Source organism: Molossus molossus, unplaced genomic scaffold (assembly GCF_014108415.1).
Source record: "Molossus molossus isolate mMolMol1 unplaced genomic scaffold, mMolMol1.p scaffold_m16_p_1, whole genome shotgun sequence".
NCBI classification, from domain to species: domain Eukaryota; kingdom Metazoa; phylum Chordata; class Mammalia; order Chiroptera; family Molossidae; genus Molossus; species Molossus molossus.
The window spans coordinates 206773927-206788257 of NW_023425344.1; the positions used below are offsets into that span (position 1 = coordinate 206773927).

The window sequence follows — 14331 nt, forward strand, 5'->3', positions numbered from 1 at the left end:
TGCAATAATTATACACCTAGTCGACTGGTCATTCTTATTCAAAGGCAACAGAACGACAATTATACAGTCGTCCCTCGCCACTTCGTGCTTCGACTTTCGTGGTTTCCCTCTTTTTTCAAATATTACATATACATATATATGTTTGTTTGTTTTTTATCCTCACCCGAAGACATTTTTCCACTTTTTGTTCAGATAGAGTGGGAGGGAGGGAGGGAGGGAGGGAGAGAAACATCAACGTGAAAGGGACACATCGAGTGGTTGCTGCCCACATGACCCAACCAGGGCCAGTGACAAACTACAACTGAGGTACATGCCCTTAGCGGGAACCGAATCCAGGTTTCTCTGGATCGCAGGCTGATGCTCTAACTGCTGAGCCAAACTGGCCAGGGCTATACTATATGTGAAAAAACCGCGATAGAGTGAAGCCGCGATAAGTCGAAGCACAAAGTAGCGAGGGACAACTGTATATAAATAAAGAATCCTACTTTGCAGAAATTCATTTATTGTGGTAGAGTCTGGAACTGATTAACCATGATAAACAAGGGTTGACTGTAATATTCATATGTACAAAGAATATTTATTGAGTGCCTACTATGCACCTATACTGTTCCAGGTATTGAAATATGACGGTGAAGATAGATCACTATTCTCATGGATCTTACATTCTAGGACCTTAAACAAACAAATATATATAAATAAATATCAAGTAGTCACATGTCCTATGCAGAGAACCAGGGCCTGGGTGTCTACTTTAAATTAGGTAGTCAGAAATGGGCCTCTCAGAGGTCTTGACATTTAAGTTGAGATCTGAATGACCAGGAGTCTACTGAGCAAAGATCACGAAAAGTAGTACTTCAAGTAGACTAGAAGAGCTAGTTTAATCTTGGACTGTTTTTTGGTTTTTGTTGTTTTATTTTATTTTATTTTATCCTCACCCAAGGACATTTTTGCATTCATCTTTTAGATAAAGCGAGAGGGAGAGGGGGGGGGAGAGAGAGAGAAACATCAATGCGAGAAAGACACATCGACTGGCTGCCACCCACACGACCCCAATCGGGGCCGGGGACAAACTGCAACTGAGGTAAGTGCCCTTAGAGGGAACCAAACCCAGGACTCTAGATTGCAGGCCAATGCTCTAACCACTGAGAAACCGGTCAGGGCTGTTTGTTTTTTTTAAAATCCGTACCCAAGGATATGTTATCATTGATTTTTTTTTTAGAGTGAGAGGAAGGGAGAGAGAAAGAGAAAGAAACACTGATGTGAGAGAGAAACATCCACTGGTTGCCTCAACTGGGGATGGAACCTGCAACCTTTTGGTTTATGGGATAATGCTCTAACCAAGTGAGCCACCTGGCCAGGGCGATCTTGGACTGTTTAAATAAGAAAAAAACAGTCCTGGCCAATCTCAGGTTCAATTTCTGATCAAGGGCGCATACCTGGGTTGCAGGTTTGAGTCCCAACCCCAGTCAGGGTCATGTAAGAGGGTAACCAATCAATGCCTCTCACACTGGTGTTTTTATATATATATATTTTTTTTATCCTCACCCGAGGACTTTTTCCATTTTTTGTACAGATAGAGTGGGAGGGAGAGAGAGAGGAAGAGAGAGAGAGAGAGAAACATCGATGCGAAAGGGACACATCGAGTGGCTGCCACCCGCACGACCATCCAGGGCCGGGGACAAACTGCAACCGAGGTACATGCCCTTAGCGGGAACCGAACCCGGGTCTCTCTGGACCGCAGGCGGACGCTCTAACCGCTGAGCCAAACCGGCCAGGGCTCACACTGGTGTTTTGCCCCCTCTTACTCCCTTCCACTCTATCTAAAACTCAGTGGAAAAATATCCTCCAGTGAGGAATAGCAAAAAACAGAAAACAGAGACAAAGTAGGGAAGGGGGAAAGATACATGATGAGCTCAGAGTAGTAGACCGGGCAGCTTATATAGGGTTTTATTTTATAAGCAAGGTTGAAAGTCTTAATATTATTCTAAGTGGATTTAGAAACTCCACAGATATTTTAAGCAGGAGAGCACTAAAATTTGTGTTTTAAAAAGATCACTGGTAGTTTTGTGGAAACCAGATGATGGGAGTGTGGGAGAGGAAACAGGAAGACCAGGCGGGTGAAGGTGGCAATAAAAAGTAGTTGGATTCAGGATATGTTTTGGAGGTGGAGTTGAAGGAATTTGCTGACAGATTGATTCTGGAGAGCAAATAAAAGAGAGAAATCAAGGCAATGCCTACATTTTTGGCTTGGCTAACTGCTTGGCAAAATGAGGAAGACTGACCACGGAAAGAGCAGGTTTGGAAAGAACAATCAATTTGTGAACAAACAATTCAAATTACATTAGTACTAACTAACACTTTATGATCCATCCTAACAATAGCTAATATAAAATAAGACAGTCAGAATGGCAAGGACATGGAATGAAAAGATCAATAGCGGGCACTGAATTTATTTAAATATAAAACTAAGTCTAAATAACTTGTATATTGTAATTCTTAAAAGATATGAAGACTGCCCTGGTCCATGTGACTCTGTTAGTTGAGTGCTGTCCTGGACACCAACAGGTTGCCAGTTCAATTCCCAGCCAGGGCACATGCTCAGGTCACCAGATGGGAGGCAACCAATCAATGTTTCTCTTTAAATAGATGTTTCTCCCTCTCTCTCTCCCCCTCTCACTTCCCCTCTCTCAAAACAATAAAAAAAATATATATAGAAAAGATATGCAGACTAATACACACATACACTCAAGCCCCAGAATTATCAAAAAGTTCTGATAAACTAGCAAATGCCTGAATACTGAGAGATAAAGTGGCAGGAATATAAATATGCAAAGTTCAACTTTTTTTTTTTTAATCCTCACCTGAGGACATTTTTCTATTTTTTGTTCAGATAGAGTGTGTGTGTGTGTGGAGAGAGAGAGAGAGAGAGAGAGAGAGAAAGAAAGAAACATCGACGCGAAAGGGACATATCAAGTGGCTGCCACCCGCACGACTAACCAGGGCCGGGGACAAACTACAACCGAGGTACGTTCCCTTAGAGGGAATCGAACCCGGGTGTCTCTGAACCACAGGCCCATGCTCTAACCACTGAGCAAAACTGGCAAGGGCAAGTTCAACATTTTTAAACCCAGAAAGTCAATGCCTGTTTCATTTAAGCTGATAAATAAATTTAAAATTTTAAGTATATTATTCAAAGTCTTATAAGCCACCCTCTGATAAAAGTATTGACTGTGTTCTTTTAAATTATCAGCAGGAAAAATAAACCTCTATCCATAATTTTTTAAAGCTTTAAAAAACAAAAAACCATACCAACAAAAGATCAAACATGTCACTAAACAATACAGTGATAGACTCAACTATTAAAGAAAGAAAGACTGGCCCTGGCCAGTTTTGCGCAGTGGTTAGAGCATCAGCCCACAAACCGGAGGGTCGTGAATTTGATTCACAGTCAAGCGCACGTACCTGGGTTGCAGGTTTGATCCCAGGCCCCAACTCCTGTGAAAGACAACCAATCAGTGTGTCTCTCTCTCACAGTGATGTTTCTCTCTCTCTCACCCTCCCTCCCTTCCACTCTATCTAAAAATCAATGGAAAAAATATCCTTGACAGACTGGGTTATAAAGTAAAACTCAAATACGATTTCTTATAAGAAAAACACCTAAAAACCAATGACCCAGAAAAGATTAAAGTAAAATGATAGACCCAAGTACAGCAACTCTATCCATTTGCTATATTACATAAATATTTTTTTTAAAAAGGGGGGAGGGGGTTGGCAATATTAATGTTTGACAAAGTTATATTCAAGGCAAAAAAGGGCACCAAAGAACACTAAAAATCACAATTCTATCAGAAAAACTATGAAAAATCATTAGAAAAGAATATGAATTCTGTAAAACTGCTGGAGAGAAAATAAATCCAATAAAATCAATGATTTACATAAATACCAACAGTAACCAACTAGAAAGTATCAGTGGGAAAAAAATGCCATTCATAATATCAAGAAATACCATAAATATGAAAATTTAGCCCGGCCGGTGTGGCTCAGTGGTTCAGCATTGACCCATGCACCAAGAGGTTGCCAGTTCGATTCCTGGTCAGGGCACATGCCCAGATTGTGGGCTAAATCCCCAGTAGGGGGCATGCAGGAGATAGCCAATTGATATTCTCTCTCATCTATGTTTCTATGTCTTTCTCCCTCTCCCTTCCTCTCTCTATAAAAATCTGTAAGAAAAAAAAGTTTAAAAAATATGAAAATTTATGTGGCAAAAGGTACAGTTTCCTGTAGACTTGAATAAGAAACAATCCTAACTATTATAAAAAGTGCCAGGTCTCACAAACACTATTTTTCTTTGATAAAAATGATTTTAAAGTTCTCCTAGAAAAAACTATGAAAACAGAAAGAAAATAACTGAAAAAGAAAAGCAATGAAGATTATAAAATGCAATGAAAAGTTAGAATAATCAAAAACAGGATAGTACTGAACTACAAATTGGGGGGGGGTCACTGAAACAGAATAAAACCCATGCTTACATGGAAATTCAGTTATGACAACTGAAGCATTTTGAACCTATGAATAAAAAAACAGTTTGTAGTAAACCGTTTTGGAAAACTCTCTAGCCATTTGAAAAGATCAGACCTAGAACTCTCCTTCACCCCTTGAACAAAATTGTTCCTGATAGAACAAATACTTAAATGTTGGAAGAAAAGAAAGGGAAGAAACTAGAAGTAATTACAGTTTAAACAGTTTTAGAATTTCCTAGCAGAAAAGGTTTAAGTATGAGAAAGAGGTAAATAGAGAAAGGAAGACCAACAAATTTATCTAAGAAGAAAAATAATACTTCCACACAGAAAAGTATCATAAGCAGAGTACAAAGATAAAAGACAAACCAGAAAACTTTTAAAACATATGCAAAGTCACTATTCTCAAAGTGCATATGGCATCTAAAATTCAATAATATAAAAGACAATCTATGTGCCCAACCGGTGTGGCTCAGTGGATTGAGCGTGGTCCCATGGACTGAGAGGTCAGATTCCGGGTCAGGGCACATGCCTGGATTTCGGGCTCGACCCCCAATAGAAAATGTGCAGGAGGCAGCCGATCAATATTTCTCTTTCACAACGATATTTCTATCTCTCTCTCCAAGAAAAAAAAAAGACAACCTATACCAAGCACATATATAGGCAATTAACAGAATATATAAATGGTCAAACACTAAAATCACATCAAGCATTTACTAAGCTTGTTATTCTTTTTTGGGGAAAGATTGTAAAGATTAATTAATCTTTCTGTAGGAATGAACTCTAACATAAAGACAGCAGCTTTTACAAGCAAGGCAGTGAGAAAGTCTAACCTTTCAAAGAATCTTGATTAATGGTTCCAGCAATTTAATCCTTATGTGTTAAACATCATATACTGATATAGTTTTCTTTTTTGTGGCTTACTGAGAAGTTAGAATTTAAAAAACATACTCATTAATTCATTATATGAACTATAATCAGAAGTAAGCCATACATGCCCTCAAGTCAAATAAATGAAACTATGCTCTCACAAGAACATTGTACTCACTGAAGGCAGAAAAGGGATAAACATTTTTGTTTCCCCTGTGCACCCAGTCCATTCATTTCCTGGACTGAAACTGACCCTTGAATACAACTTGACTAAATATTCAAGTGACTCCTCCAGGAGAGGCAAATGCTTGTATGGTTGTGTTATATTATCTTCTTTTGTGTTATTGACATTTTGGAGATCATTCTATGGGGGAAATACAAACAAAAACTACAATGAGAGATCCTTGTGTAGTTCATAAGCGTGATGATTAGGTGTTCATGTTCTTGTGTGAGATTTGCCTCCCTCAAACTTTGTTATGACATAGGCACATTACTCGTCTGATGTAAACAAGCAAAACTACAATGAGATACCACCCTCCCAGACATTAGTATGAATGCTGTAACAAAACAAAACTTGTTGGTAAGGATGTGGAGAAACTGAAACACTGAGTACTGTTGGTAGGAATTATAAAATTATTAGGTGAAAATAAGAGGGCTCAAAAAGTCTTATTACAATAATTTCTATTATCCAGGAAAAAAGGATACTATGCCATATCTGAAAGCTTCAAGTGTTGCAGTATATGTTACCTCAGTAAAATCTCTCTAATCATACATATAATGATCAAAATACTGTACTTGAAATGCGAAACCATTTTAACTGCTGAAATTAAAAAACTGGCATAATTATTGGTCACACAATTACTCGACATGTCTAAGTTTATGAAGCAGCAAAAAAACAGATCATCAACTATTTATCTACCAGGTCAAAAATTACTACTCCTCATCTCAATGACATTTTTTGCAGAACTAGAAAAACCCATCCTAAAACTCATATGGAATCTCATAGGACCCCCCAAATAGCCAAAATAATCTTGTAAAAGAAGAACAAAAGTGGATGACTTGCACTTTCTGAATTCAAAACTTACTACAAAGCTACAGTATCAAAATAGTTTGATAGTGGCATAAAGACAAACATATAGACCAATGGGATAGAGAGCCCAGAAATAATGGTTAAATAATTAAAAAAAATTTTTTTTCTTTATTGATTTTAGAGAGAAAGGAAGGGAGAGGGAGAGAGAGACAGAAACATCGATGAGAGAGAACATCGACTGGCTGCCTCCGGCATGCCCCTCACTGGGATGGGGCCTACAACCTGGTCATATGCCCTGACTGGGAATTGAACCAGCAACCTCCTAGTGCATAGGTCAATGCTCAACTACTGAGCCACACTGGCCAGGTAAGGTTAAATAATTTTTTATAAGGATGCTAAGACCATTCAAAGTGAGAAAGAACAGTCTTTTCAACAAATGGTCGAAAACTGGATATCCATAAGCAAAACTATTCATACAAAAATTAAATCAAACTGGATCAAAGACTTAAATATAAGACCTTAAAACTATAAAACTCTTAGAAGAAAATATAGGGCAAAAGCTTCATGACATTAAATTTAACAATAATTTCTTGGGCATGACACCAAAGGCACAACAACAGAAGAATAAATAAAAACTGGACCTCATGAAAAGTTAAAAATTGCGTGCATCAGAAGACACTATTAAGCCCTGGCTGGTTTGGCTCAGTGGTTGCAGCGTCAGCCCTCAGACCAAACAGTTGTGGGTTCAATTCCAGTCAAGGGCATGTACTTCAGCTGTGGTTTGTCCCCAGCCCTGGTCAGGGTTGTGCGGGAGGCAACTACTCGATGTGTCTCTCTCACATCAATGTTTCTCTCTCGCTCCTTCCCTCCCTCTCTATCTGAAGATAAATGAAAAAATGTCCTCAGGTGAGGATTAAAAAAAAAAAAAGACACTATAAGCCTGGCCAGTGTGGCTCAGTGGATTGAGCATTGTCCCATAGACTGAGAGGTCCTAGTTCAATTCCTGGTCAGGGCACATGCCAGGGTTTCGGGCTCGATCTCCAGTGGGGGGCTTGCAGGAAGCAGCCCATCGATGTATCTCTTTCACATTGATGTTTCTATCTCTCACTTCCTCTCTAAAAAAATTTTTTTTTAAACATATCTAAAAAACAAAGACATTATCAATACAGTAAAAAGGCAACTGCAATGGGAGAAAATATTTACAAATCATGTATCTGATAAGAGATTAATATCTAGAACATATACAGAACTCCTAAAACTCAACACCACCAAAAAACAAACAACTGGATTAAAGAGTGGACAAAGGACTTGAATATACTTTTCTCCAAAGCAGATATACAAATGGTCAAACACATGAAAAGATATCAACATTACTAATTATTAGGAAATGTAAATAAAATGTACAATGAGATACCAGCTACTTATACCCATTAGGATGACTGCTATAACACAGACCAAAATAGAAAAATAAGTGTCAGCAAGGATGTGGAAAAATTGGAACCCTTTTGCACTGTTGGAAGGAATGCGAAATTGTACAGCCACTATGGAAAATAGTATGGTGGTCCCTCAAAAAAAATTAAAAATAGAATTACTATATGATCTAGCAATTCTATTTGGCAGTATATACTCAAAAGACTGAAAGCAGGGTCTCAAAGAAATATCTGTAGCTTATGTTCACAGCAGCATTATTCATAATAGCTAAAGTGTGGAAGCAATCCAAGTGGTCCAACAAATGGAATGAATAAGTAAAATGTGGCATATATAGACACAGTGGAACATTATTCAGTCTTAAAAAAAAAAGGAAACTGCTCTGGCCAGTATGGCTCAGTGGTAAGAGCATCACCTGGGAACCAAGGAGTCCCGGGTTTGATTCTGGCCAAGGGCACATACCTGGGTTGCAGTTCGTCCCTGGCCCCAGCTGGGGTTGTGTGGGTGACAAGCAATCAATGTGTCTCTTTCACATCGATGTTTCTCTCTCTCTCTTCTCCCTTTCTCTCTCAGCTCTATCTGAAGATTAATGTAAAAAAAAAAAAAAAAAAAAAAATCTCTCTCTCTCCTTGGGTGAGGATTTAAAAAAAGAAAGAAAACTGATGTGACAGCATGGATGAAGCTTGAGGACATTATGTGAAGTGAAATAAACCAGTAACAGAAAAACCAATATTGTATATGAAGTTCCTAAGATAGTCAAAATCAGAGACAGAAAATAGAATGGTAGTTGACAGAAGCTAGGGGAAAGAAGGGAATGGGAAGTTACTGTTTTCCTGGGTATAGAGTTTCAGTTTTACAAGATGAAAAGAGTTCTAGAGTTGGATGGTGGTGATGGTAGCCCATTATCAATGTAATTTATAACCACTAAACTGCATACTTAAAAATGATTTAGATGGTAAGTTTTATGTAATGTATATTTCACCAGAGTAAAAAAAAAACTTGGAGAAAAAAAAAGCTACAGTGCTCATTAGAAACTTTTAATTGTTGACACTACTGATAGACCTTGAGGGCACTATAACAGATCTCCCTTACCTGTGGAATCTAAAAAAAAACCAAAAAACTACCCTGGCTGGTTTGGCTCAGCCCGCAGACCAGAGTCCCAGGTTCGGTTCCCACTAAGGGCACGTACCTCGGTTGCGGTTTGTCCCCGGCCCCCGTTGGGGTTGTGTGGGTGACAGCCACTCGATGTGTCTCTTTCACATTGATGTTTCTCTCTCTCTCTTCCCCTCTCTCTCCCTTCCGCTTTATCTGAAGATAAATGCAGAAGTGTCCTTGGGTGAGGATTAAAAAACAAAACAAACAAAACCCAAGCTCACAGATACAGAGGACAGATAAGAGGTAAAGGGTTGGGAGTTGGGTAAAAGGAGTGAAGGGATACAAAAGGTAGGAAGGTAGGAGCTTCCAAAGATAAAATAAGTCATGGGATTTAATGTACAGTATGGTGACTACAGTTAATAATACTGTATTACATATTTGAAAATTGCTGAGAGTAGATCTTAAAAGTTTTCATCACGAGAAAAAAAAATCTGTAACTATGTATGGTAACAGATATTAACTAGACTTATTATGATCCTTTCAAAATATATACAAATATTGAATCATTATGCTATACATCTGAAACTAATATAATGTTGTATGCCATTTATACCTCATTTATAAAAAAGAATATTTACTGACCTAGAAAATGTCCTTAATGTAATGCTGGTGAGGAACAGCATAAAGTACTAGTAGTATGTGCTAATTCTGTAAAATGTTTACATGTATACATAGGAGGAAAATGAGAGGAAATATACTAAAGGTAATAATAGTTCTGAGTAACAAAATGATAGATTATTTTAATTTTCTTCTTTACACATTTCTGATTTTTTTTTTCTATTTTTTTGCAGTAAACCAGGGCACAATACCAATTGAATACTTTTTTGTTTTGTTTTGTTTTGTCCTCACCCGAGGACATTTTTCCATTATTTGTTCAGACAGAGTGGGAAGGAGAGGGAGGAAGAGAGAAAGAGAAACATCAATAGGAAAGGGACACATCGAGTGGCTGCCTCCTGCACGACCCAACCAGGACCGGGGGCAAACTGCATCCAAGGCACGTGCCCTTAGTGGGAACCGAACCTGGGTCTCTCTGGACCACAGGCCAATGCTCTAACCACTAAGCAAACTGGCCAGGGTCCAACTGAATACTTTTTAAAAAATTCCATTACTGCCCTGGCTGGTTTGGTTCAGCAGTTACAGCGTTGTTGGTCTGCGGACCAGAGTCCCGGGTTTGGTTCCTGCTAAGGGCACGTACCTTGGTTGCAGTTTGTCCCTGACCCCTATTGGGGTCATGTGGGTGGCAACCAGGCAATGTGTCTCCCTCACATCACTATTTCTCTCTCTCTCTTCCTCCCTCTCTATATGAAGATAAATGCAAAAAATGTCTTTGGGTGAGGATAAAAAAAAAAAAAATTAAAAAAATTCCATTACTAAGAAAACTTTGAGGATATCAAAATATTAAAATTGTTTCAAGTTTTATATTTTTGTTTTCAAAGACAATTACTCAGTATGCTTTAAAACAAACAACTTTCTGACAGAAAAAAGTGTTAAAAAAAAAGCATTAGGCTAAGACCAGATTAAACGTAAACCAACCAACCAAACAACAGCTGATATACAAAATATCATTATGCTGAATACTACCAAATATTCCCTCAAAATCAATCAGTCAATACTTTCCTAATCAAATTCTCATAGGAGTTAATATTAAAGGACAATGATTTCACTATAACTTAAAAAAAATTACTCTAATATTGTCAATGTGTCTTCCAATTTTTGAATGTGAACATCTGAAATTTTATTTGGCAACAAAACCATTACATCAAATTTGTCTTTAACTAATAACCTCCAATGCAATTTAATCTAAACATATTTGAGACATCTTATTGCCCTGACAACATATAAACATTTCTTTCGGAAGAAGGGAAACAAAAAAGAAAATATGAAAAATGCTTTTAAGTTCTATACTTATGAACTGCACAACAAAAGTGTTCAAAAATTGCCTTGAGGGTTTTAATACATACCAGGCTCCAATTTGATAATTTTTACTGCAGCCAACTCTCCCGTATGTATATTTCTGGCCTAAAATGAAAATGAACATAAAATGTTTTAAAAATTTGTTAACTATATAAAAGTTACTTGAAATTATGTTAATTTGTTGCTTATCAATCATGCTTTTAACAAAGCTAAAAAAACAAAATTTATAAAATGAGTATACTTTATTTTTCCACTAAAAAAAATATACAAAATATCACGTTAGTCCCACCACTTAAAAACAGCTACTGTTTAAAATATTGTACTTCCTCCAAGTCTTTTCTTTATACTGAGTTAATATTTTTCTTACTTAAAAAAATACTCATGATGAAACTAGACTTTGGGTGGTAAGCATACAATAGAGTATACAGATGATGAATGATAATGTTGCACACCTGAAATTTACATATTGTTATTAAGCAATATGAGACAGCATAGGGACCTGGGCCAAAGGACACCAGACCAAAACAAAAAAAATCAACATAGCTGGCATTACCCCGTGGCCCCTCGCTGGGATCCTAAGACTGCCTGAAGACCAGAAAAAAATATAGATAGGCCCACTATAAGAATGCAACCACTCCTCCACTCCCTATGAAAAAGGTCTATCTCCCCCTTTTAACCTCTTGCTTCTCATACCCTGACATAGAAAATCCCCAAGCCTGCCCTTTAAAAAAAAAAAAAAAAAAAAAAGCCTGCCTTTTCACACAAGTCTGCTATCCCCAGCCCTGGCCAGTTTGGTTAGAGCATCCAAAGGTTTGACTCCCAACCCTGGTTGGGGTTGTGCAGGAGCAATCTGTGTGTCTTTCACACATCAGTCTGTCTCTGTCTCTATCTTTCCCCTCCCCACACACTCTTTCTAAAAATGAATGGAAAAATATCCTCAGGTGGAAATTAACAAAAAAAAAATAATAATAAAATAAAATAAAAACCACCAAGCAGTTCTGGCTGGGTGACACTGTTGGCTGAGTGTCATCCCATGCACTAAAAGGTTCAAGGGGCATGCAGGAGGCACCAGATGGGATCATTTGTCCCTCATATCACTGCTTCTCTCCCCCACCTACCACATCTCAGAAGGAAGGGGGAGGAGAATGGGAAGAGATTAACCAAAGAACTTATATATGTATAAGCAGGGTAGAGGAGTGGGGGTGGGGGGATATCTATAATACTATCAACAATAAAGATAATTTTTTAAAAATATTAAAAACAAATAAACAAACAACAAAAAATCAACCAAGCAGAGCCAGCTCCTCAGCCAGTTCAGAGCACCTTTCTTTCCTCTATGCTGGCTCTCTTGTGCTCCAGCATAAGCTTAATAAAATCTGTCTGGAAATTTCTCGGGCTTCTTCTCCATTTCTATCTTGGGGAACTCAAGAACCTCAATGCCAGTAACAAATGTTACTTCAATAAATTTAACTTACACAAAGGAAAAATGCCCTGGCCGGTTTGGTTGAGGGGTTAGGGCAGTGGTTCTCAACCTTCCTAATGCTGGGACAGTTCCTCATGTATGTGGGCGGATCCGCCTGGAGACTGATAGAGGAGCGGTATCTCGGTTCCTAACACCATCGGAAATACATGTTTTCCAATGGTCTTAGGTGACCATCGTTCAACCCTCAAGGGGCTCTGACCCACAGGTTAACTGCTTCGGCCCATGGACCAATGAGTTGCATGTTCAATTCTGGTCAAGGGCACATACCTCGGTTTCAGTTTGTCCCCAGCCCTGGTCAGGGGTCATGTGGGAGGCAACCAGTCGATGTTTCTTTCTTTCTCTCCCTCCCTCCCTCCTTCCCTCCCACTCTATCTGAAGATAAATGGAAAAATATCCTCGGGTGAGGATTAAAAAAGAAAAAAAAAGCAAGAAAAAATACTCATGGTTGTTATATATTTGATAAATATAGTCATAGGTCAATAAAAATAAATAAATAAATAAATAAATAAATAAATAAATAAATAAATAAATAAATAAATATCTATCTATCCCTGGCCGGGGGAGCATTGTCTTGTGCACCAAAAGGTTGCAGACTCGATTCCTGGTCAGGGCACATACCTAGGTTGCCAGTTTGATCCCTGGTCAGGGTGCATATGGGAGGCGACTGATAGATGTTTGTTTCTCTTTCTCTCTCTCTCAAATCAATAAAAACATATCCTCAGTTAAAGATTACAAAATTAATTAATTAAAAAAAATAAATCATCTGTATCTTACATCTCAGAGGAAAAAAGTTAACTGTTAGTGTATTTTTTTTCTGGCATGTATGTACATGCATGTGTGCATTAGAGTATGTATGTATTGTAGAAGAGGAAAATGCCATCACAATCTTCTACAACATGTTCCAATGCTGCCTAATTTTCCATTGATGGAATATATGATTTATTTAATGCATGAGTGTATATGTGTTGTAGAAGAGGATGATGCCATCAGTCTACAACACGATTTGCAATGCTGTCTAATTTTCCACTGATGAAATATACAATTTATTTAATAACCTGTTATTGTTAGACATTTAGGGTTTTAATATATGTTGTAATTATAAATAGAGGGATAAATATATCTTAAATTTCTATCTATTCACAGCTTTATTTCCTTCAGATAAATTCCTAGAAGAAAAACTATTTACCACTTCAAACATTAGAGACAGACTTAACTATAATTAGTGCTGCAATGATTATCAGTGCGAATATGTTAGTACATATTAATTTATCAGTACAAGAATAATTGTTAGGTCAAAAGGCATGTGGATTTAAAATGGATACTTTGTCGCCCTGGCTGGTTTGGCTCAGCAGTTAGAGCATCAGCCTGCGGACCAAAGAGTCACAGGTTTGATTCCGGTCAAGGGTGTGTACCTTAGTTGTGGTTCAGTCTCCAGCCCTGGTCGGGGTCATGCGTGAGGCAATCGGTCGATGTGTTTCTCTCACATTGATGTTTCTCTCTCTCTCCTTCTCTCTCTTTTACCCTCCCTCCCTCCCATTCCATCTGAAGATAAATGAAAAAATATACTCAGGTGAAGATTTAACAAACAAATAAAATGGATATTTTTCCATATAGCTCTAAAATAATTTATGTGAATTTATATTTTCACCAACCTTGAATGTTAAATCTATATCTGTCAAATTCTATTGTAGGTACAAATTTTTATTGTTTTTAAAGTTATGTACTTTCTCCATGCTATATATAATTTTAAATAGCTATATAATAGTCCATATAATCATGCCTCTTTACTGCTAGACATTAAGGATGTCACACATAGTCTTTTCATTTTTTAAGACTATTTCTTTCATCCCTGGCCAGTTTTGCTCAGCGGTTAGAGCATCAGCCTGCAGCCAATGAGTTGCGGGTTTGATTCTGGTCAAGGGCACATACCCCCC

General features: G+C 37.8%; 1 protein-coding gene and 1 non-coding gene across 11 annotated transcripts in view; one reads left to right on the top strand and one right to left on the bottom strand.

Annotated features, from left to right (window-relative positions):
- The window catches only part of MAP4K5 (mitogen-activated protein kinase kinase kinase kinase 5), a 116415-nt gene that overhangs the window by 83617 nt on the left and 18467 nt on the right, over nucleotides 1-14331 (bottom strand). For 9 of the 10 annotated variants that reach the window (XR_004960039.1, XM_036265671.1, XM_036265709.1 and 6 more), the window contains exon 2: nucleotides 10962-11019. Coding sequence is in view for 9 of the 10 variants with exons in the window: in XM_036265671.1 (XP_036121564.1) it covers nucleotides 10962-11019 (58 nt within the window). In the remaining variant the exon portion in view is untranslated. Of the gene's footprint in view, nucleotides 1-5565; nucleotides 5752-10961; nucleotides 11020-14331 lie in introns of those variants that run through there. The other variant, XM_036265717.1, reaches the window with a different exon arrangement.
- On the top strand, nucleotides 5788-5891 carry LOC118622706. Its single transcript, XR_004958115.1, has one exon. It is a non-coding gene; the product is annotated as a small nucleolar RNA U13 (small nucleolar RNA).